This window comes from Dermacentor silvarum, chromosome 8 (assembly GCF_013339745.2).
Source record: "Dermacentor silvarum isolate Dsil-2018 chromosome 8, BIME_Dsil_1.4, whole genome shotgun sequence".
NCBI lineage: Eukaryota > Metazoa > Arthropoda > Arachnida > Ixodida > Ixodidae > Dermacentor > Dermacentor silvarum.
In genome coordinates this window covers 63882479-63907403 of record NC_051161.1, presented here as the reverse complement: position 1 = coordinate 63907403, position 24925 = coordinate 63882479, and the positions used below count along the sequence as shown (strand labels likewise).

Sequence of the window (24925 nt, the reverse complement as noted above, 5' to 3'; positions counted from 1 at the left end):
AAGCACACAAGAGTTCACACCCGTAGCACATCCCACCGCACGGATAGGAGGCAATTAACGTTGCCCAACTCCGGCTCGACGGTCCAGCTCGAACTGGTCGACCGAACGAGAAGGGCAGTCGGCCTTTAGGCCGCTGGACTCCTGGACTGAGGGGACCACACACTGCAGAGCAGAGGAACTAACCATTCTGTTCTGGATAAACTTTATACTCTCTCTCCTTCGTGGTGGCGCACGGAGCCGCTCTATGTTTCAACCCTTCGGTCGCGTTGTCTGTGCGTGAGTCCAGATGTATGTATACTACCGCCTCGTGCGCGACTGTTTGGCTGTTTATGACTGAGTGGGGCTGGCGCTGCTCGACGTTGACGCCCTTCCTGTGGGCAAGCGCGGTGTTGTGGTTTAACATCTCGTCGACAGCCGAATGAGTGTGCGTGTCTGAGCGTGTATAACCTGCTTCGCGTCGAAAACACGCCTGTTACGCAGTTGCCGGCCGCACGAAAACAGTAACCGCGTAAACACCTCCCTACAGACCTCTCTCTCTCTCTCCCTAAATACCCTCGCTTCCTTCATTTCTTACGGAGTGCGCGCTGACAGCAAACAGAATTCAATCGTCGCTCACGTTGCAGGAGTTCCGTTTACCTCGACGCCTGCTTTGTGCGTTCATTTTTTTTTTTTTTTTAAACCGCGGAGAGGTGAAAGACGAAAAACCGACTGCTTCCTCTCCGCTGGAAAACTCCCCGTCATTTTCTGGCATCCCAAGCTACAATTTCACCACGATGCAGTAGGCTGTGTAGTAATACTCTGTTTCTTGCGTTAAAAAAAAAAAAGTCAAGATTTAGCCGACAATACGCCTTCTCCCAGCGCGTTTTCAGGGCCCCATGCCAGAGACACTTTCGGTGCAGAATCATCAGGTCTGTCTTCTTAGAATCGACTACACAAGCGCCGGAAACTCGCTGGAATCACGAATGCACTATTGCTGAAACTACTACAAATGGTGATAAATTTACAATTTTACGAAGCTTTTAAAAGGCGGCTGTTGCAGATAGCGTAATTCTTGTGGTCGAGCTGGATTATTCGAAGAGGCGGACAGTACTAGCACCGAGAAATCGAAACTTAAAAATTATCACCCCGTATGCTGCTTGCTTTCAGAGATGCTCCCACCTTCGACGTCGCTAGTTGTTCACTCACATCGGTTTACCTTCCTTGTTAGCTAAACTGCGACTGCTGCTTAAAACAGCAGAGCTGATGGCGGTAACTTAACGTGCAAAATGTCAAAGAGAGAGAGAGAGAGAGAGAGTGAGGCACGTGTGTGTGTGTGTGTGGGGGGGGGGGGGGGGTGCGTGCGTGCGTATATCAGAAAGATGCATGTATCTGCGACCGCACTGCCTCCTCCGTGCCTTGCGCTTTCGTGAACGTCAGCCGCTGCGATGCGGACAGAAATGCGACCACCACATTTATATATATATATATATATATATATATATATATATATATATATATATAAACAAGGTTTGTGTAACTCATCCTTGAAACGCTTTTCTTCCCTTCGTGGTTCCTGCCAAAAAGTAGAGTGATTCATTTTCGACGGGCCTGAGAACGGCGCCTGGAACCTTCGCGCACTTAAAGGCGAAGTCATTAGTCATCGCTACGCCTCCGGCCCTCCCCCACACTTTCTGTTCTGGTACTAATTCAACGAAAAAATCGCGGTTCCTCTTCTCCACCTCTTCCCCATCTGCCTTCCTTTCTATCCTCCTCGTCTGAACGGCTCCCCGCTTCCAGCCAATCATGAAAAAGCCACCAACCGCATACTGGCTCATCACGCAAGGAAGATTCCTGCGGCTGCGTATAGAAGACCGGCATGGATGGAGAGAGAGGGATGGGTGGGTGGGGGGAGGGGGGGGGGGCACAGTGCTGTAGGCTTCGGCCTCGGGGTTTTAAGCCTGGGGCGCCACCGTTTATTTGGACAACCGGGCGGCTGCAGCGCGCTCGAGGAACATCCAAATCGAGGGGAACGGCCTCCGCGAGCATGGCTCGCGCGAGTGCGCGCCGTGACTAATCGTCGCAGGGCTCTCTAGCGCGCGCGGTTTATACGGTAGCTGCGCCGTCCGCGGTACCGGAGTGAAAGAGCACTGCCGACCCGCCGCGCAGTCCGTTTTAGTGTAAACCGTTTCCGGCAGCAGGGCTGAGCCTCTCTGCAGGCCGCGGTTTACAACTGGAACACGGCTTACCGAGGTCTCCGACGCCGGTTTGGGCGGCTGGTTATACTACGCACGTTAGAGCATGCTTCGTTGCGAGATGGCTTTCTCCAGGAAGGCGAACCGCACGCACCGTATAGGTATACGTGGCGGTTCGCTGACTAACAGCGGCTCGGGTGTTAGTCAACGCAGAGTTTGTTTTGCGGAACGCGCTGTAAGTATAACGTAAACGTTACTATTACTGAGGGGCAGTGTATATACCTGTCGGTGAACGTGAGCTGCTGTTGGCTGGCCGTGCTTGTTGGTAAATTATGCACCGCGCGCAGGCTATTTTTTTTTTCCCCCGTAACCGGAAGCAAACCAACGAAGTGCTGATACCGACTTGTTTAAATTTTAAAATTCCGCTTTTGTTGCCGGACTTGCGGCTTACCGGGGTCCGACGCCGGTTTGAGCGGTTGGTTACTACGCACGTGAAACCGTTACAAATGGGTTAGATTAGTCATTGAGGTGAAAAGTACCATATTGAGGCAGGTGATAGGTGCGTGAGTGTTGCATCAGTCTCATTATCGCGCAAAGAACTACTTTACCTGAACGCAAATGCGCACTAATTAACTGTGATAGCGCTCCTTGTAAAGTCACCCTGTGCGTGTGTATGTTCTCTCTTTGTCCGTCGTCGTATCCCGGTCTTGAACTTCAGATCATTACGGTGACATGTGGTCACGGCAAGGAAAACGATAGCCTGAGACGTTGTCTCGTGCGCTGAAATGCCTGCGCACTATACTAAACGCAGTTTAAACCTTCCCTCGCTCTTTACTCATCGACGCTTTAATTCACTTCGGTGACTACACCACCACTGTATGTTTCTCGCGTGCATGCAACCTACTTACATAAACATCATTGTTTTATACAAGACCACCCACTGGCTCAGATTTTTCGTACGTCCGTACGTCAAGCAGACCCGACTGCTCGTCATCTTATTCCTCGGCAGCCACCGGGAAGCATCTATATAATCCGCACACTTCTTGAAAATGTATGACACGCCTCTAAGTAGTCACTAACGTTCACGTATAAGCAAGATGTGGTCATTCATCTCAACGTGCGCGATTGCGTAAGGAGAACGCACGATACAGCCAACGCCACGACGAATTCAACAAGAGTCAATAAGAGCCAAGGAACATCAATAAAGTGCAGTTCAAGGCAATCGTTTCCCAAACAGCGAGAAAAAATAAAGTGTTTGCTTACTTGTGACACAGTGAATCAAACCCTCCAGGTGTGACAAGAGATGCAGCCCCATGCTCGCCACTGATTGATTGATTGATTGATTGATTGATTGATTGATTGATTGATTGATTGATTGATTGATTGATTGATTGATTGATTGATTGATTGATTGATTGATTGAGCGAGCGAGTGAGTGAGTGAGTGAGCGAGCGAGCGAGTGGGGGAGGAGGATAAGCGCTATATTCTACAACCCTTGAAGAAGCACGGCCCAGCACCAATTAGTGCTCAAGTTCACGGACTTCGCAGTTTGCGCGTAGTAGAGCGCTGGAGTTTGAGTAGAACAGCAAATTCAACAAACGTTACCGATGGAGCCTATTTTAGTAAAGCTTGTTGCATTTAAAATTATAGGATTGCCTTTTTTTTTTCTGTGCTTCAGGTGTACTCTTCAGAATGTCTATGCCTCACGTGTAGTTGAGCGTAACATTAACGTTTCCTCGTATTCACATGCATTGGTGAGGGGAAATGTTTAGAAAAGAAATAACTTATCCGGCAAGAAGTGTTTCCAGGGTCCCTTAAAAAAACAGCGAAGCTGGGCGATCGTAGCCCAGCATTTTCCGGAAGTGCGCGCGAACTTTTCGTCTTATTACTGATGATGATGATAATTTCTTTTCGCGCGTCTCGGACTTACGGCCGTCACTGCGCGTTCCATAGCGCAGCATGCAACACCGACACCGCGTTCCAATGCCGACACCGCGTTCCAGGGGACCCCCTCCATGAATATGTCTCTCTCTCGCTCTTTTTTTTTTTTTTTTTTCGAAAGCTTGCCTCTAGGCATAATACAAAGTATATCAAAAATACACGAACAGACTTGACTCATGCAAAATATCTAGAAGTGAACGATGATACGGTCCATGAATCCAACGTTCAAGGTCGGGTGGGCGGCCAGGCCGAAGCCCTGTTGCCCGTAGGTGGCGGAGACGGCTTAGGTGAAGTCCTGGGCACGTCCATAATAGGTGTGTCACTGTCACATTTTGAATCGTAGTGTCACATAATGGGCACGATGTATCATAGGGACCGACCGTGGTACTGTTGTGCCCAGAGAGCGGTCACAGACGGGGTGAGTGCGACCCCGACACGCAGCCTCCGTAACGTGACCTCCTCTCGGCGGGTTAACCCACCAGGGAGGTCCGACCCACACGGAGGTATAAGAGCTCGTGTGGTACGTCGGAGGTTTTCTTTTTCCCGGAGCATTTGTCTGCAGGCGTCTTCAGGAAAATGCGGAAGTGGGTACGTTATGTTCTCAGGGTGGGTTTCCAAATCTGCTTCAAGTAGACCCGGCAGGGCTGCTCGAGGCACCCACTGAACGCGTATCACTAAATTCGTTCTCATAGCGCGAAAAACCTCTTCACCTCGCAGAGCACGAGCGTACGAACGCGCCAGCTGTGGACGAAGACGACGACGCTCGAACGCAATCGTATGGTTCGCATAAATGCACGTTCTGCAAGCGTAGCTCCATAGCCTAGTGGTTACGACGCTCGCTTGGGGACCGGGGGCACGCGGGCTCGAATCCCGCCTCGGCAAGAAAACTTATTTTCTTCTTGGCAGTTTCTTGCTACGTACCACAAATTACGGCTGGCATAAACAGCTTCGCTGTTAAAAGAAGAAAGACGGTTCGAACAAGTTCGCGGCACACGCTAAGAAACACCAGATGGCAAAAATCAATCCAGACACCTCCAACGCGACCTAATTATACAGCCCACGAGACAGACTTCGTCGTGGCTTGCTTTTCATCTCCAAAAGAAAAAAAAAAACGATTGTACGAAACGCTTCAGTTCAGGGAGGCGGGTAACACGCGTTTCGAAAGGCCTGTCGCGAATGACTCAGGACTCCACGTGACACCGCAGTTAAAACGTTTCTCTTTCTCTTCAACGGCGCGCGCGCGAAGCAAAAAAAGAAAAAGAAAGTAAGCTCGGAACAAAGCGAAACGGATGCAAACCAGCGGCGAGTCTTAAAAAACTGCAGTTGGCTCGTTGTCGGCGCGTTTGTTTTGGCAGCCGTTTTCCTCGCCGTTTTCTCGCGCTCGCTTTGTTGCTCAATGGTCCACGGGTGCGCGCGCGAGCCGAGACCGTTAAATCGTGGGAGAACGCCAGTAGCTATCGAAGCAACGGAAGGAACATCTGCTTTTAGCTCAGACAAAAAAAAAAAAACAGCCGAGAACAAAAGGGATGCGTCTGCATGGTCGTACGTTTGCATGTTTCCATTGGGCAATAAGCCTCGAGAATCGGGCCAAACTTTCTTACGCCGAATTTCGCCGTCACAAGGCCTTTTTTTTTTTTAAGGCTCAGCTGTATGGTTACGACTTGCTGCGCATGCTGACTAATACTCGTATATACAAACTTACGATTGTCGGCAGTAAAAAACAACGACCTCTCAATACAAGACTGCGGTGGTTAAGAGCCACAGCTGGAGACTATGTCATCACAAGTTTTTATGTCGCTTTCTTCTTTTCTTTTCCTTTTTAAAGACAACCTTTTTCTTAGCCAGTTACCCCCACTTTTTGGTATCGGGTATAAGTTTATCTATCCTCTTTCATGCGCAGATCCCGGATATAGTACAGTCTAAAAATGTGGGCCAATCACGAGTTGGTGGAATGCAGAGTCCGACTCCACGCGATAAAGTGCCATGCAAGGCGACTCCGCCTGCAGCACGTGGAGAGTTAAGCGCTGCATTTCGCGCCCGGAAATTTCGTTACAAGATTAAGGAATGGGATAAATACAATGAGCGAGTGTTCTTAAAATTGTCTACATGTGGCAATATTGTGGTACAGTTACATAGGTAGGGGGGGGGGGGGGGGGGGGCTTTAGCAAAAGGAAGTGCTCACAAAAGATGGCAAACACTGTTCGCAGATGTGCCTTTGGCCTAACTTTCTTGTTCCCGTACATATCTGCTCGGCGTTCTTTCCCATTGGATTGCTAAATATAGCATAGCACCCACAACTTGCCAAAGTCATAAACAACAAAAAAAATATTCAAAGTCATTCCGGAAGACCGCGCGTAGCTCGCCGTCAAGTGTTTTTTTTCTGGTCGCGCAAACAGCCCCGATGCCTGGCAGCCTGTCAAGACTTTAGCCCCCTGCATAGTGTGCTAACGTCTTCTCAGCAATGCACAAAAGCTGTGCGTGAAGCACGCTTTACAGAACAGACGCCAGCTCAATATTTTTTTTCTTCTTTCTTCCTTCTTCTTCTACTACTTCTTTCACGCATTTCACGCAGATGGACATATTACACAGGAAAACGAGAAAATTAATCGAAAGCTAACAACGCCTGAAGAGCTGTAAAGAAGAAACACATGATTTTTTTAATTACATGTCTTCTTTAGCTATGGCGGCATTAATTCATTTCTACACATACCATCCTTCTCTCTTCCTCCTCCCTATCTTAGTCTCCTCCCCACATGCTCTCCTCCTATTGCCAGTCCAATCACCGCAGCATCAAGACCCATCTGGCTCCGCAAAGAAACTATCTCTTTAAAATGGCGCAGTTGGTGATCGCTTTGAAGTTTGTACAAGTAGGGCAAGAATACGTCCGACAAAAGGTGTCCTTGAACTTCAGCGCAGGTGACAATGGTGATTACAATCATTTACAAAACAGACAATCGTAAATAAGCAGGCAGCCAGCATGCAAACAACCAGCTTGAAAAAAAATGTTCACCGGAAAGACTTTTGACAGCGAAGCCCACACAATGCCTATTGTGCCGATGTAAATTATACGCGCAAATTTGGGTTCCTTTGTGTGCGCTTTTACCGCAAATACAAACGCTCATAACACTACGTCAATGATGCAACAACAGCGAGGACGCAGTATAGTAATAAAAAAAAAAAAAAGGCGAATGATGGAACGGAAGTGGAAGCCGGCGAATCCGTCATTCTGTTCAAGGGCAGATTCTATTTACAACTGTTGTAAATATAGTATGTACGGAAGTACAACATTTACATCGTTGATCATGTTTATGCCTAATACATCAGCATTGACGTGGGTTATTTAACAGATTTCACGAACAGTGTAGCTATGCGTTTGCACACCGTAGGTCGTTCATAAAAAAGCTAGTCAAACATCCATCTTGAAGACAAAGTGTCAACAGCCAAGGAACCACGCGAAAGCAGACGAACACCGGCGCTGGTACTATATATGTACGTATGTTTTTTTTTCTTTCTTTCTTTCTTTCTTTCTTTCTTTATTTATTTATTTATTTATTTATTTATTTATTTATTTATTTATTTATTTATTTTCTTTCCTTCCTTCTTCCTTTCTTCTTTTTATTTCTTTTTTAAATAAGTGTTTGACAGTTGTGCGCAGCGCCGGTGCAATTGCTTGTCTGCTTCACTTGGTCTTTTGTCTGTTGACGCCTTGTTTTCAAGAATGTACACCAACTTGCCTAGGTTTGGGTTCATTTATGAACATCACCAGCAGAACCGACGTGTACCATACACAGAATTGAGAGCGAGACAAAGATTTAGCTGACCGGGCTGGTGGCACCACCTGGTGGTGCGTAGTTTAACCAGGGAGGTCATAGAACTATTATTGCAGGAACAAAGCATATTCTACTTGGGCGCTGGTGTAAAACTACACCATGGTGTAAAACGTCTGCAGCGACATAAACGTTAACATGTAGCCTTTATTTATATATTGCTTCGGCAAGAATGCCCATGTAAGCGGCCAACGTGTCTAATATGTCGTGGTTGGACAAAGCGTCACAAGATATCGCTAGCAGCGCGGTGTTGCTGTTGTCATTCTGCGCTTAAACTTGGGAGATCATGTCGGGGTTGGAAGCTAACCAAAGGTCGGTAGGCCAATTGGCATTTGGTGGCCCACAGAAAAACCACAAACGAGGCAGTGCAGGATGACGTGGGTTGAGCCTCTTTTGAAATCAGGGCAAGCACAGAGCAAAATTAGTTTTGAAGAAAGACTCGCGAAAATGATTGAAAAAAAAAAAACAAAAAAAAAAATGCTGGCTGTCTCGTAATCGAGAGTAGATGTAAGCACGAAATAACTACCGGCAAAGCAGATTGGTGCCGCGACGCAGGCCTGAAGGCGTATTGAAGCCGAAATGAACCTGTTTTGAACTGCACCTCGTAGCAAGTCTCGTCTCGGCCAAACAACCATCCCCGCCGCACCGGACGCTGCCGGCCTGGTCACGCAGCGTTGTCTCGAAGGAGTCGGCGCAAAACCGGTGACGCGGAACTCACGGACTGCTGGCGTTGAAAAGAGCACAGGCAACCCTGTCTCAGCGCCAAAAGGTGACAATCAAGTGTATGGTGCACTGTATCTGCCTTTTGAACGTTGCTATTGAAAATGACAAACTAAGGTTCAGCGTACGAAAAGTTACAGCTTGAATGATATTGTGAACAAACATTAGGAAGAAATCGGAAGCAATATTTTTTTTTTTTTTTTTGTAACTTGTTTGGTCAGTAACTAGCGTATGTAATGCGGTCCTGTACAAGGGTCGTTGAGGACCAGAGACCGCATTTTCTTAAGTTTTGACTGGATCTCATTCTCGTCTCGCAACGATGCCCGGATGTTCTAGCTCGCTGGTTCTCGTTTCGTTCTCGCGCTCATTCTCGTCTTGAGTGCCCGGATAACGGCTCTGCATATTTGCTCAAGGTCTTTTGAAGGTCGCCAACAACGGGAGCTAAAAGCCTTTCATGCTTAAAAAAAAATGGGTGGCTAAAGTGCACAAATATCTGTACCTCAATAGCGCGGATATGGAATGGAGGAAGAGGTCAAGAAAGTTGGCAGCCAGGTACAGGGTAAACGAAGCGCAAATATACAACTCAGATTCATCAAACCGAAAGTGAAAAAACAAAACAAAACAGAGACGGTAAATTGGATGCAATAGACGAAAACAAATGAGTCCATGGAGATTTAGAAATGCGGCAAGAAATAAATCAGGTGAGAAAGCCTGTACGATAACACAAAGGGCAGTGTCTTGCTATGGGAGGCCCGAGCTGGCTTCCTAAAGACAAAACCATACCAAAGCAAAATCATCGCAACAGGATAATGCATGTGTCTGCAGCAGCAAAAGTCTGAAAACGACTCGGCGCACATCACAATGGAATTCCAAGATATTCACCCAGCAAGACCTCGTAAGGAACGTCCGACTTTCAGAAGCTCCGGGATTCAAAGCGGATAGAAGCATTAACTGGTCAGCAGTCGAGATAACCAAGGTACGTTTAGAGTATTTGGGTGGGAAAAAACAAGGAAGGGATCGATAGAGCCGGGACCGTTACAGTCATATATAACTGTACAATATAGAAACAGGGGTTTCAATGAAGAGAGAAACGATCAAGGAGACAGACAACATGCTATAGGCTGCAATATATGTAGTAAAACCTGGTAAGCTCAAGCAGCCTAGGTGACTATTTGTCACCGCCCAGTTTCGAAGGGGATGCTAATAAACATCATCATTATCTGTTGTCCACGTCTCCAGTAACACGGTATTCCGTGAACGTTACTAAGTTTAAGGACAACCTAAAGCTTCCTATTTCGTGCGTGCGTGCGTCTGTGCATGCGTGCGTGCCATAATCCTGCGCTATGATACGAGCGGAACTGAATTTGTACCGGCGAAAGTGCGCGCGGACGACATCAGAACCGCTTCTAGCTTCGGGAGAACAATAGCTGAAATTCGATGCTGCCGACAGTCTCGCGAGCACTTCGGAGCGCTTTGAAAAACCCGCAGTAGTGAATTTGTTTCGTGTCTCCACTGTTTTCAAGCGCGCACATAATTATCAGCGTCCTAGTGCATCAACGTCGCCAATAGGCAACGCATTATATACGTCGAGTACGTTCAGCCTGCGCGGGCGACACCGAATGACTTACGTAATTACTTTGCGACTGTATACGTCTCCGACGCAATTACTAAACTTAGCGGGCCCGTGGGTTTCAGATGTACACGACCGCAATGCCTTATAAACTCACCATATAGAGCAGCTATCGCTCCTGAAAAGGGGGGGGGGAGAGAGAATCAGGGATCGCGACTTCGCCAGGAGTGTATTAAAACTCAATTTTCAGGGGACATAATTAACTGGCGCTTGAGGCCATAGGCTATTGTACCGTGCACTGCAGTGCGCACCGCGACCACCGATTCATATCGGGGCGCATCTCGTCCGCTGGTCTGGTGTCTGTAAGTGGAGCGGGACGACCTGAGCTCTGGGTCGGCTTGCACAAACATTTAACGACGAAAATAATAACGAATTTAATAGGGCGTTCTCAAATGTTGCCTCGACAACTCCTAGACCGCGCTAGAACGCATTCTTAAGGTCGCCATTATTTTCGTCATGTTTGTGCAAGTCGCCCCTGGTGCATATACGCTCGGAACGTGCAGCTGTCAGAGCTGGCCCGGCTTCGTCAGGAGAAGATTAGTCTTTCTTGAGAGCCACGGCTGAGTGCGAGAACACAGGACCCCGCAACTGGCACCCAACGTAGGGCTCGAAGCCACGACCCTGAGATTAACTCGTGTGTGCTCTAAAGAGAGCGGGATAACCCGACTCACCTCATCAAACAACAAAACATGGCGAAAGTCAGGGTAGCTAAACGGGAAATTCCAATACGCATGCGTACAAAGCTCGAAAAAAGCGAAAGATAGATAACGTCATCGTTTATATATATATATATATATATATATATATATATATATATATATAGGGCGAAGGACAACCAGCACTAGTTTAAAGAAAAAATAGGTTCTGGCGTTTTACGTGCCAAACGACAAGCTGATCACGAGGCACGCCGTTAGTGAGGAGCTCCGGATTAATTTTGACCACTCGGGGTTCTTTAACGTGCACCCAATGCACGATTTTTTTTTTTTTATGGTATAACCGTTGTCTTTAAATCTGACGAAAATAGAGAGAGGAAGAAGAGGGGGGGGGGACAAGGGTAGGGGGGGGGGGGGGGGACGGAGATCGCATTAGCAGCGGTGGTCTCAATGAACTACCGTCGTGTTCTATGTGTGTAAACATCGATCAGACAAATTTTTTTTACCCTTCCTCTTTTTCTTTCTTCTTCTTCGTTCGCGTTAGGCGTACTCGTTGATGACTGCCCATTGCGACAGCGGCCAACGTTAATTACCCAAGAGACGCTCAGTGCAAAGCTGCAGCCAACAAAATGAAGAAAAGAGTAATGCTCCTTTCGAAATACGCAGGCATGCACTTCTTCGCAACCCTCCCCCCCCCCCCCCCCTCTCCTCACCCCAGCCCCAGACACACACCCGTCTGCCCCACTGCGGTTCCCCCTTTTCTTTTTTTGGTACGAAAAAGATTCAAGCGGACCTCAAGCGTCTGGCTTAAACACCGAGCTCTTTATCGGGCGCACTAATGACTCTTGCGTCACTCTGCGCCAACATCAGTTCGCTAGACGCTGCCTTTCCGAACTATTGTTTCCTTTTTTTCCCCTGAAGCTGTTGTTAGAAAAGCCCGGTCGTTAAAGCGGCACATTAAAAGTGATGCAGGGTTCAGAATAGTATAGCGACTTCCAGAATATCTCGTACGTCAGACCACCGTAGTTTGCGCAAACGATGAAGTCATCAGAGCATACGATTCACCATAACTTGGAAGCTTTTACCTGCTTCTCGTGTTTCCTTTGACGGCAGACAGATGAATAAAGAAGTGGATGCAACTTCGCGCATACGCACTACCACTGAAGGAGGACCGTACATAGAACACGTTCGATTGATTACTCGATCGATTGATTGACTGATTGATTAAGAGATTGATTGATTGATTGATTGATTGAACAAAGGATTGGTTGATTGAACAATTGATTGATTGGTTGATTGGTTGGTCGATTGATTGAACAATTTATTTATTTATTTATTTATTTATTTATTTATTTATTTATTTATTTATTTATTTATTTATTTATTTATTTATTGATAACGCCTCTTGTAACGCGTTCATCGCTGGATCAGTCGTGCACGTAAAAGTCATGTAGCAACAACATCCAGAACCACGATCCTGTAATTCTGCGCATTGTCCCTAACGCGAACCGAAATCTGAGAGCGAAGGTGTCCTTAATTCTTTACGCCCATCGCTGTGTCATCAGTGTACACGTCCGACGCTTCACTGAAACGCCAACTAAAAGACACCGCCACGGTGATCAAATGAAAATGAAGTGACACTTGCAGCAGGACGCATACCAAGATGGCGGCAGCGGCCATGGGCAAGCGAAAGCTCACCGTTGCTCTGCTGCTGCTGCTGTTGTTGCTGGCAGAGGGCGGCCTTGTCATTCTGCAGCTGCTGCCGGCCGCCGGGCGTGTTGGAGACGGGCGTCAGCGGGGGCGGTGGCGACGACGGCACCAGGCTGGGCGTCCACGGGGGGGCCGATGGTTCAAGCGGCGGCATCACGTACAGGACACCCCTGCGTGTGACGCGGTACGACCGCACAGTCAACCACAAAAGTTTATCGACCAGGGGATCACGGGAAAACGCTAATTTCAGAGCAGCTAGCTGTAACAGTATAGTCAGTAACATCGAACATCACGGTGTTGTTCACATATACTGGTAGAGGCTGCAGTAAATGCGAATACTATAGGCTGCGTTGTGACGCTGCGCAGATATCCAGCTTTCTGTCAGATCTCGTGCTACGTAATATTTTGGGGTTGACTGTACAGACAGAGACACGAGAACCGGCCATATGTGCACTGCTCGGCGCAACTTTCGCACATTGCGCATTTTTCCCCACTCGTACCACGTTGGCGAGTACGTACGACTACCTAAACGCATTGTCGTTTACCGTTATTCCGGTATAGAAAGCCCATGTGCCTCGGACGACAAGATCTAGACCATGTATGTGACTGGGGATTTGAAACGCGGCTTCATGACTGGTTAATGATTGAAAAAAAAAACACCGCATATCCACGAAGTGAATGATGATGAGTGGGCGAAGCACCGGGGGATCATTCGGGTAACCGTGAATCCCTCTACTTCTTTCTGGGGTTTTACGTGCCAAAACCAGTTCTGATTATGAGGCACGCCGTAGTGGAGGGCTCCGGATTAATTTTGACCACCTGGGGTTCTTTAACGTGCACTACAACGCAAGCACACGGGCGTTTTTGCATTTCGCCTCCATCGAAATGCGGCCGCCGGGGTGAATCAACTCGTATATACTGTACATGTGTACAGTATATACAGCGCATATATTGCGTCTTACTGTAAGAACAACAGTTCGCAATGAGTACGCATGCGCGCAGACTTTATTGCCATGCTGTATTTAGAAAACTATTATTGCTTGGGAGTTTAGAAAAAAAATAAAGCGTATAAACGAATAACGCCAGGAGAACGTATGAAGCGATTAGCACTAAGATCAGACAAATTCGTGTGCTGCGTACACCATTTCCACGGCATAGCTTAACTATCGCAGCGCCAGAGCTCGCCCTAGTAATTTTAGTAGGGAACTCTATGATCTATAGACAATGTATGGACTGCTTACTTCAGCGGCGACGCCACGACGCGGCAAGGCCCCGATGACGTCACATGCAGAGCTCCTATGGCTCTTTCTGTTATCGATGAGGCATCGTCCCGGCATCAAAGTCACTGTATATTATTCAGAGCCGCAATCGCAGGCGCGGTAGTTCCAAGCCCGCACCGGGCACCGTACCATCCGGCAGATTTTTTTTTGTTTTTTTTTTGTTTTTTTGTTTTTAGATTTCCTCCTAATTTTCCATCGTCGCTTGAAGCCGCTCCCATGCCATACGAGTTAAATTGGAGTCTCTTAAAGGTTTTTCTCACTGTATCAAATCGAGCGTAGCTTTAGTGGAAGCCAGCTGAACACAAAGACTACGACTATAATTTCAAGTTGTGCGAGTTTTTACTCGCGCTGAGGGAAGAAAAACAACGCTTGTGACAGGGCATACAAGGAGAAAAGAAAATCATAAACAATAAAATTTTTAAGAAAGATGGAACACGGCACGTCCATCGATACTAAAGCTAAATAAAGATTCCCAAGACAAAAGAGGAAAGCTAAATGAAGACAGACACTATATACAGGTCATCAAGTATATTCAGGCATGAATAACGACGCGCGAGGTGCGGCGTTGAACTGTGTGTCTAACCAGCATATTTTACTACAGCATGTGTGTCGCTCCAGCATCGAAAGCAACTTCGGACAATTAGGCAGAAAATGCAAGTTATCCGAGTCACAGAGAATCCAGCAGCCTAAGTAGAAAGACCAGACGTCGTGAAATGTATTTCCCCTGTCTAAACTCTAAGATTTGCGACAGTGACACGTGTGTACGCGACTGAGCGGAGCATTACAAATCAATACACTAAGTGCGCTAACTATCTCGTCCAGCCGAAAACTAGTTCACACAGGACCGCCTAATAAGCCTTTTGTGTCCTCTTGTGCACTGCACTATGTAATTCGCGACAACCTTACAATGCACTGGTGAGTACACTGCTGTCCAACTCAAACAGAATGTGTATAAATGCGCCAGCCAATCACGTTTGCAGATTATCTTCATGTAGCGCAGAAGCACACGGACGTAGAAGAAGAACGGAGACACACACAGCGCCTGTGTGTGTCTCCGTTCTTCTTCTACGTCCGTGTGCTTTTGCGCTACATGAAGATAATCTGCAAACATGTTATACCAACAAGCCCAAATGTCTACACTGACAATCAATCACGTTTAGTCGTTTCCCTGACGTCACGATGTAGGCGAAGTTCTTTCGATACCGGTGTCTCTCGGAATTTCGAAACAATGTTTTTGCAGCGCGGAGGCATTGAAGGATCACGTGGTGCGGCTTTGTGGACAGAACTTGCGCTGCGTACTTCAGTTTCACCAAGTATATTACCTCGGGACGAGAAGCACTGTCTTCGAAATATCCCCGGCGTCTTACATTATCAAGCTGGCGTCTAGCTCCATTCCTGAAACTTTTAACCTTACCCAGCCTAACCTAACCTAACCGTTTTTACCGGCAGGTATAACTCAGACGGAAGTATAAAGCGACCATATACTGTGCGCGCCAACTACTGGCAGTTCAGAACCACGCAATTGTAATGGTACGCCGGAGGGCTTGAGCCACAAAACGCCGTTATAGCAAGGGCAACAATCTCAGGACATCCACGTGCAGACACTTCACCAACAAAGAGAAGCGTGCCCGATATCTTTCTCGACAACCGCACGCTCTGATTTGAGAGTCAATTGGGCGCCCCGGTCTGCTTCGAGGAAAAACCAAAAAAGCCCTGCGGCGAAGGGAGGAAAACGACGGTTTTGCAACCGTCGTTTACAGAGTGGATAGTCCAAAAGAGCTTCGCTTTAACAGTCAACCGATCACCGCGATATTAACGTAAATAGAGTTTTGAAATTATACTATACCAGTTTATACTGAATCAGTGTTCCTATTCAGTGCCATTTTTTTTTCTTCTTTTTTTTTAAGTGCGCACGAACCACAGTCAGGGATATGACTGCAATTCTGGCTCACGTATCTTCGCACCTCTGTGTATATACACTGAAGCGCTGGGCGCATGCGCCTTCGTGAGAAGACCGGCCGCACAGACAAGGTCACTTCGCGGACACCGCGAGTATATATAATGGAGCCAAATGACCGAGCGAGTCAATGACAGCGCCCCGCGGCACATACACCCGAGTGAGGAAAACGGAAAGTAGCCGAGCCACGCGTCGACTCGTTGCTTCGCCAACTTGCTAGCCGGCCTTAATCAACACTCGCTCCGCACTTCTCTTTGTCGACAGCGGCTGACGACTAATGTTATGGGCTTACGTTTCGAGGATATGCGTAGGGCAAGTTTCTCGGGTGTAAAAGGAGCGCTCGAGAGACAGCAGCTGCGAGTCGCACACTGAATGACAACGACGCTTCGTCCCGCCGAGTAAAACCGCAACTACGTGGAGCGCGTTTCAGTGCGTCATTCTGGCGTGATGTCTCTCGGCTTTCCCGCCTATCTGAAGAGTGGGCTCAACGTTCGTTATTCTCGCATTACCTTCACTGAGTGAATCATTAGTGGGTTCCTGGAAACAATGGGTTCGATGGTAATCGGCCCGCCGGCATCGAGGCAATGTTGACCCTCAGCAATGACACAAACGAGGTCACCGTGCACAGGCCCTGAGTTACTCCGTATCACGTAACGCTAGAACAAGGTGAGAGCAGGAGCCAACGTTTCGACAAGTGGACTTGTCTTCGTCAAGCCGACATATGCTCTCCTGGGCACTGTATATATAGGTAGGGTTCTTCTAAAGGGGAGAGAAGGTAAGGCGGGTGGGTGAGGTGACGAGCGAGAGTGTGTTAGCGGCGAGGGTGTAGAATTGAAAAGAAATATAATGCACTACTGATAGTCGCTTGTCCACTTGTCGAAACCTTGGCTCCTGCTCTCACCTTGTTCTCGTGTTACTCATCGTCTTGAATCGCCATCTCCCGCGTTCCCCTTGTTTTCCGTATCACGTGCAACGTTAGAGGGAGCTACTGAACAGAACCTGATAACCACCATTGCGCCGACCCCATGAGAACGATCCGAATTAAGGCTTGATTTTAAATAATATTCGCTATCCAAGAAAGTCTCACGAGCCGTCCTGGCTGCGACGGGTGTTGTTCTCTCTCGGCATTACAATATCTTCTGTCTCAATGAGAAGAAACAATAGTTGGGGCAGTCGGTCTTGAATAATTATAAACATAAACAAGCGAAACAAAAGGATAAGCAAAAATAAATAAATAAATAAAATAGCCATTCAGCGTTGCTGTTCGCCTCCTTTCATACGTCCTTCATTGAGCTAATCCACCTTTAATTAGTAACTTCTTGATTAACTTCTTGAGTAACAAAGACCACGACGAGTACACCGTTCCGGAGGCGGCAGATCACGTGTTTACTGCCTGCGGTCGATATTGGCAACTGCAAAAGTAAATGGCCGTCTGATTTTTTATAGGCTAAACAACAGGCCATTTCCCGAAGCTGCCATCTCTGGCCGGTGGCCAGAACACTGCACTTCGCCAAGCCAAGAGATTCGGGCCCTTGTGGACAGTTTCTCGCGCAAATGTTTCACCGCCCTAAGCACTACAGCATCCCGTGCAAGGAAAAAAAGATGGAAGGGGGGGGGGGATTAGAGATAACTGTAACAAGAGTGGTATACAGCCGTTTTTTTTTTTTTTTCCTCAAAAGTGCAGAGGCCACTGCTTCCGCGATAGTATACAGCTATCACAGAGCAGCAAATCCTAAACACTGCAAACGCTCGCTATAGATCTACACCATAAGCAAAAAGAGTGTGCTGGGAACTGTTCTTGCAGGAGTTACGGCTTGACCCTAACTTAACCTTATTTTTCAGAATTCTTTTTGACATTTCCCTGCGGTCTAAGTTCACTTTTCCGCCACAGCCTGTTTACCCTTTTTACACACAAGTGAAGTGAATGTACTCCATCGGGGAGTACGAACTCCCGAAATTGGTCTAAACGTGGGTCTCAAGCAGTTGGGTGTCAAGAAACAAAGGAATCATCAGCACTACCTCTTTTTTTACAGTGAATAAGTTGAGAAACCCAGTCGCCTCGACAGCGCGCCAGCGGGTTTCTTTCAAAGAATGCCAATTTCAATAGAAAAAGAAAAACATTTGCTGACTCTGTAGAACAATAAAAAAATTATGGCGTTTTACGTGCCAAACCACCATCTGATTATGAGGCACGCCGTATTATAGTGGGGGACTCCGGATTAATTCGGACCACCCGAGGTTCTGCACCTAAATCTAAGTACACGGGTGTTTTCTGCATTTCGCCCCCATCGATATGCGGCCGCCGTGGCCGGGATTCGATCCCGCGACCTCGTGCTCAGCAGCCCAACACCATAACCACTGAGCAACGACGGCGGGTTCTGTACAACAATGTTCTTATTTCTTTCGACTAAATCCACGTCCACGACTAAATCCACGGAAAGAGCATCCGCATGCAGGGACCCCACTGCACAAGCCTAAATATATACTTTTGCCGGAGACCGCGCGCATGTATCCCCAAGTTCAGTAGCAAAAGTAATCAAGCGAAAATCGCAAAATGAGACAGACCATAATCAGAGCGGTATCCCGCTTCATGAACAGGTATACTATATCAGCTACAACACAGTCTGCTTGAAACTGCATGCCACAATAACGCGAAACCAAGCACCTCGCGATTATAAAGCTCACTTACAACCGTATTGAAAAAAAAAAGCAAGTTACCATTTAAGAAGACAAGAGAGGCCACGCCCAAATGACCGAAGCGCGGCAGCCGATTGCCTCCGCGACTAAATAGTCCCGCTGACGCGACGCGGCCCAGCTCGAAGCGCGGGGTGCCATGTTTTCCGTCGGCGGGTTCATCGGGCGTCCGGCTCATGACGTCGGCCTAGAGTGCCCGCCCATTGGTGGAGGCTAGTGTGCATCCGCCTTTGAGGGCAAATGCCGCTGCCTTTTAAAGTTGAACCACGCAACGAGCATACCAGACGGACGAGCGAGTGCCAAAACGTCACGATGTCCTGCACCCACGTGACTACATTATCACACATACACACCTCCTGAGAAACGATATCGAAACTGGTTCGTAGAAAAGTTATTATCGTAAAATATGTAGGGCCGCTCTGGGTGCTTGGCAGTATTTCTCCTGGACTTTCGAGGTCGACGACCTTCATTTAAAGCAAGAAATCAAAAGTTGAAATTTTTACTTCCGTATTCTCATTAAGACCGGAGTGTCCGGGTGGTCGGTAAATTGCATTCTAACTATAGTACACAGTCGACATAAAAACTTTACGGACCGCGGGATCAGAGCTAAAACTGAATACTTTCCGCATATGTATACACATATCTCCAGCCTGTAAGTGTCTACGAGCAACACAACGTTGCAGAATTTTACTGGCCACTGTCACAAAGTATACTCGGAAAGTCAACGTTTTTCTCAGATCTCGTGGTCCGTGAACCTTTGACGCAGACTGCATACACGACAGCGCAAAATTTTGAAATAAACACAGACACGACAGAGACAAAAAAGGGGCGAGCGCTCGCAACCTTCCTTAAAATGATTCGCTCGCGTTCTTGCTCTCACCCTCACATAAAGCACTAATGCTTAGCTATATCGACCGCGGGAAATCTCCACGGGAAAATTCCCCTGCCTCCGTCTAGCTCGGCATGTGTGCACTGTATACAGCTCGTGAACCCCGTGAGTCAGTCGTGTATTACACACACACACACACCTATTTCTGCACAAAGTGTATACATAGTAAAGTGGTGCCCGCGTTGAGGCCACGACGGACTCACCGCATCGGAGCGCGAACATGCATGCGCAAAGGCCCGTGTTTCAGGAACGTGCTTCTTGAGTCTGGAGCTGGCTGTGTTTACAACCGCCGCAACCGTAAACACACACACAAACGCACGCACGCACAACGCCGTGACTCAGTCGAAGTTATACTCCAGGAAGACCTGCAGCCAGTTAAGCCTTCTCCCGTTTACGTCGTGCGACCGAAAGTGCTTGGACCGGCGCCTGCAGGGATGGACGCGTGGGAGACGAAGCCGATGTTGTTCGTTACCTAGCCGGTTCTCTTGTACCGTCGCAGATTCGTGTACGTATATATACGTAGGTGTATACAATCGTGGGGCGGCGGAATGTTCGGCGCGCTTTTGATCACGCCGCAAGCCATGGAAGCAGCGGCCAAGAACTGCTGCCTTGCGTCCACGGCGTAAATAAGGGCCTTCCCGCCACCGCAGCTCGAATTTCAAGAAACGCAGAACGTTCGTGTGCTGCATTGCATCATTAACTGAATCTCTTTTACTAATTAGCACTTTTGCTGTCGGTCTTTTTTCGTTTGTCCGTCCGTACGTCCGTCCGTCGGTTCGTTTAAAATTAATTAGTTCTCGGGTACTCGTACTTTTATCTTCTGTATAACATACGAACGTCCAGCTGTAGTACTTCGCGATGCACGGGCCCGACCTCCTTTAATTAACATTTTCTCCTTGCAGGCAAATACTCATTCGGTTGTACCGTATACGCAAGAACCAGTAGGTATACGAGAACGAAATTAAACCATGGTCCCGGCCCCTTGGTACTGAATCGCGTCGTCCACACACCACGCAGAAGAGAGAGTGACTGTGAAGAGGCGCAATTTTCTGCAATTCTTGGCCAAACCCCAAGAGTGAGTATGTGCCACTAACATCGAGGCTCCACATCTGCAAACCTTTAGGGAGCTCACGGCGCGGCGCCTTCCACGTAAACAAGCGGCACGAAGGAATGCACGCCCGTGCAGGCTGACAAAAAAAAAAAAAAAAAGCGTCCTCTCGTATACGTGTGCCCAGCAAAGCCCTGTGAGGCGATGACTTGCACAATGATGGTTGCTGCTTTTCAGCCCTCACAAGTGAACGCTACTTCGGTTTTCTTACCGTGAAAACGGGCTACGCACACTCGATACACAACACAGATCCTTGTTTCCAAACAATTATTAGTGCCTATCAGGGGCAACTTATAGTGAATGGGACATTATGAACCTGTTTTAGGCGCCTAAAAGCCGCATTCCTAGTGCCTAAAAGTCCGATTTCTACTAATGACCATGTGGCGAAAAAAAAATGAAATATATCGATAGAAAACATGACCCCAGAGCCCTCTTGAAGGGTATCTCGCTTAACATCAAAACAACTAAGCTTTTAAACAGCCTAAACTCTGCGAAAGCGCAGAGAAAACTGGTAAAATTGCTTCTACTGCACGCGTTCTGTATCCTATAGTGCATATTTTAGGCGTGTCGGGGAGCTACCGTGCACCGTCAAAAGAAACAAAACGTTTGTGCATTTGCAGAAAAAATAGTTACCTGTACATTATACGCGCGGAAACGTTTTACCGGGACGACTGTCATTTCTTTTGACACAACATAGAAAACGGTGCCGATATGGTTGCGTCCGACGTAGCTGTAGGCCGAATACAACATCTGGGCACTTCCGAGACTCGAAAATGATGTGCATTCCTGTCGTTGTCGGTCCAGCTATCGCTGTTTTCGGTGAAACACTCGATGTTTTCCTTTGAGAGGCCCTTCCTTAGGCTACGCAGCTTGATCTCGCACTAATTTCCTGTCAGTATCTCCGCGACAAAACTTGCAACACAACTGCGCGCGTGCGTGCTATAGGTATATCCGTTCTAAATAAGATATTTATGGTTATACATAGGTGTTATCACAGCTCCTTGTCGAATTGCTGAATAACGCAGGTTAGTGTTCCGCTGGTTTACACAAGCTATCCGGATAGCTGCTGGTGCACCCGATCAGTGACGTCATTGGGTTTCCCGGCACGGCTGCTCGGCGTGTCAACCCCCCCCCCCCCTTCTTCTCTTTCCCCTGCCACTCCCATTTCTTAACGCACACTTCGTATAGTGAATGCGAAATAATTTAAAACGGCAACGCTCCTACTTTTGCCTGTAATTCGGTGTTTTTGTGACGGCAGCTTGTCATGTAACAGTTTGTAAGCGCTCTTGAAATTGTGCCGTTTGACACTGCAAACCCTGAGCCCACAGTTAGCAGCTAAAATAAATACTATACATTAAAATTACATAAAGTTAACAATGCGCTGCACGATACAAACAATACTTATTGCAAAGGATAATTACTATTCCTTATAATTGGAAACTTACTTTTCATAAATGACCAGGGAAAAAAGAAAACTATTGAGCGAACATTTTGAACGGACCGTATTACATCTCGGGTGCATTTACCGTGTAAAGAATAAATTAAGTCGAACATTACGCCAAAGTAATGTGCGGACGTAATATCAGCGACCAATTTTTCTTTGACGTGTAGAGGAGGTATACATTTATATGTATAGCTGCTATCGTTGCCTTTAATTAATCTTATTCATTCACCTAGCCTGACATTTTGCTATTATGTTTATTTCTCCAGAATTTATTTGTTTATTTATTTATGAACGACGGGCGACCTACCTATAGCATTTCTGGTCGCTCTCGAAAGCTACCATGTATAATACAGGCCCGCGCTGTCTTTCTTTCCCTCTATTTTATTCCTCTGAGAAAGGTCGGCGATCGCGGTTGAGGTGTCCTCTATTGAAAGACAGTTATCGCGTTGCACTTAACCGAACATTTCACCCCCTTTTCCACAAGAATCTCACTCCGGCGATCGCGAAGCAGCCAAATCATGCTGTCACAACAGGATGGAGCAGCGTGGCTTGTAAACAAAAGATGTCTCGAACATGTGTACTGACACCTATAGGCGGTGGCACAGAGAGATCTTTAGTCAACCAAATCACGGCACGATGTTCGCAGTCTGCGACAAATGTCAGCGGCCGCATCATCAACCACGTTGCCAACCGAGGGAGGGCCGCTTATTAATTCCTGAGGACACAAGAACAATGACGGCGGTGCGGTGCGCCTCGCGTGACGCGCACGGCGAATTACGCGCACAAAGATTAAGCGAAAGAAAGAAGAAGAGAACAGAGACGCCCCTCGTTTAAAACCGCGCAGCCAGCCCGACCCGAGCTCCATTATCTTCACGCAATGTAGGAAACGGGGTCACGGCCCGCAGCGCGCCGTGCTGGTCGCAAGTAGTACACACACGCACACACACAAACCCGCGCGCGTCGTCCTCCGAAACGAAGAAAACACGACACCCCGGCAGCGGAGTGTGCCGACACCGGCGGCAGATTCATTATCGATCTCGTGACGTTCGAAGAGGAGCGCGCACTGCCCCAACGGAGAGAAGATCGAGCTTCCCCTACACGACGGGCCAATCATAACCCTCCCAGCGAGCAACGTACCCTGCGCCATGCCATGCTCGCTTGAGCCAAAGCAGATGGTGGCGATGGACGTGGTGCATTGACTCGGGGCGCAGAGACAGGGGCGCTCCAGCGCTAGCTCGGTGATAACGAGCTGCGGCGCGTCCGAATGAAGCGCGTACGAGTTGTGCTAACCAGAACGACCAATATTTCTCGTTTCTGCGTTTTCCTTACCTACGCGATAAACTCTGGCGTGATTCCTGCTTCAAAACACGAATGGTGGGGCCGAATAGCACATTCGGCAGCTTTTCTTTTTTTTTTTTTTTCGCGCACCCACGTGACATATCGCAGGCTCGAGTAATAACACGAGCTTGGTTTCGTCCCGCTCACTCTCGTTTAATTTCAAGCCGACATAAAGCACCGAAACTATCGTAAGCGACTCGATATCGGGAGCAACACGCTCTACCTACTTTCTTTTGTCCTGTGCAAGCATCAAGACGCGCGCGCACACACATCGCCGATGCTGCGGCAAGGTAATGTTGACATCACAGCGGTCGTCTCGCTGAAGCGTCGCGGTAGTTATCTTGACAGGCGCTGGCAGCCGTATTTACGAGCACGCGCAGCTGAGAAAGGGTGAAGAAACCAGCTCCTCGCAAACCAGTAAAACGTGTACAATGCTGTCCGCTATAGTCTGCTATACCGTGCGCACAGCGCAAAACCGGCCGGCCTACATAGCAAGAAACTGCACGCTCCCGGCTCCAACATTCTCGCTCTTGAATGCGTGCGATGCCTGCCGCAACAGTTTGAAGGCGCGTTATCACAGCATGTCTCAACCAAATCCACCGAGGATGCGCCAGGAAGCGATTGGGAACATAACGAAGAAACGCGCTGGCTCTCGGAGCGCGCGCGATATTTTGCGGCGAGAAAAACGCGAGTTCACACAATAAACGCATTCGGACGAATCCTACGGGAACGATCGTACTATGACGGTACAAGCAGAAGTACGACACCAGCTTGCATTTCCAGAGCCGCGCGCAGGGTTCATACGCTCTCCCAGCGGCTCGCGAGTAGGTTCTAATGATGTCATCGACCTAACGCGGCAGTGTCTATTAACACGTCCGCATCGGCGACGCACGAAGGGAGGATATCGGGACGTTGAATGCGCAATCACTGGCCCTTTGGTACCGTCAGGCCAGTGAACAACGAGAAGGCATCGCAATTTTGGAGAAACAGCTGCCCCACGACACAGCGCGGGACGTTCAGTGGCGAGAAGCCAGTGTACACGATCGTCGGCGGCGGCGGCGGTCGCTCAAAAGAATGGAAGGTCTCGTTTACCCACCTGGCTACTGTGGCCATCTCCGCTTATCCGAGTGGTTCGAGGTCTTTTAAGCGAGACTTCTTGCTGACGAGCATGCTACCGACGCTTCCTCCCCCGTCGTGGATCACACAGTGATAATTTTACATTTTGAAATCGCGAGGAACAATCAAAACGACGGACATCCTCGCGACGCGAGGGAAGGGGCAAACTAGAAAAAAATAAAGGGGCCGCGCGCGCGCGGGCTGACAAGTGAGGGCATCTGGTGCCGGCGCGAAGAACGATACCAGTCGTGCAGGTTTTTTCGCTTCGGTTGCATCGGTTGCTTTGGCGTCCGTTTCGCGCATCTGCCTTGCGCTCGGCACCAGCCACAAGAATAAAAACTTTTTTTTTCTTTTTTTTTTTCATCAGCATACCTTTGACCCCGAAAGAAAAGGCAACTCCCAATACCCAAGGGACTTGAATTGTTCAGAAAGTGAAAACGTGCCGCC

The 24925-nt window shown here is 48.1% G+C and overlaps 1 protein-coding gene across 1 annotated transcript in view; it reads right to left on the bottom strand.

The window, feature by feature from the left end:
* The window catches only part of LOC119461347 (protein SSUH2 homolog), a 62876-nt gene extending 38229 nt beyond the window's left edge, over positions 1 to 24647 (bottom strand). Inside the window, exons 1-2 of the mRNA XM_037722625.2 lie at positions 24459 to 24647; positions 12641 to 12822 (exon numbers count right to left, since the gene is read on the bottom strand). Of these exons, the coding sequence (XP_037578553.1) occupies positions 12641 to 12822; positions 24459 to 24475 (199 nt within the window). The 5' untranslated portion in view covers positions 24476 to 24647. The remainder of the gene's footprint in view (positions 1 to 12640; positions 12823 to 24458) is intronic.
* Positions 24648 to 24925: the final 278 nt, after the last annotated feature.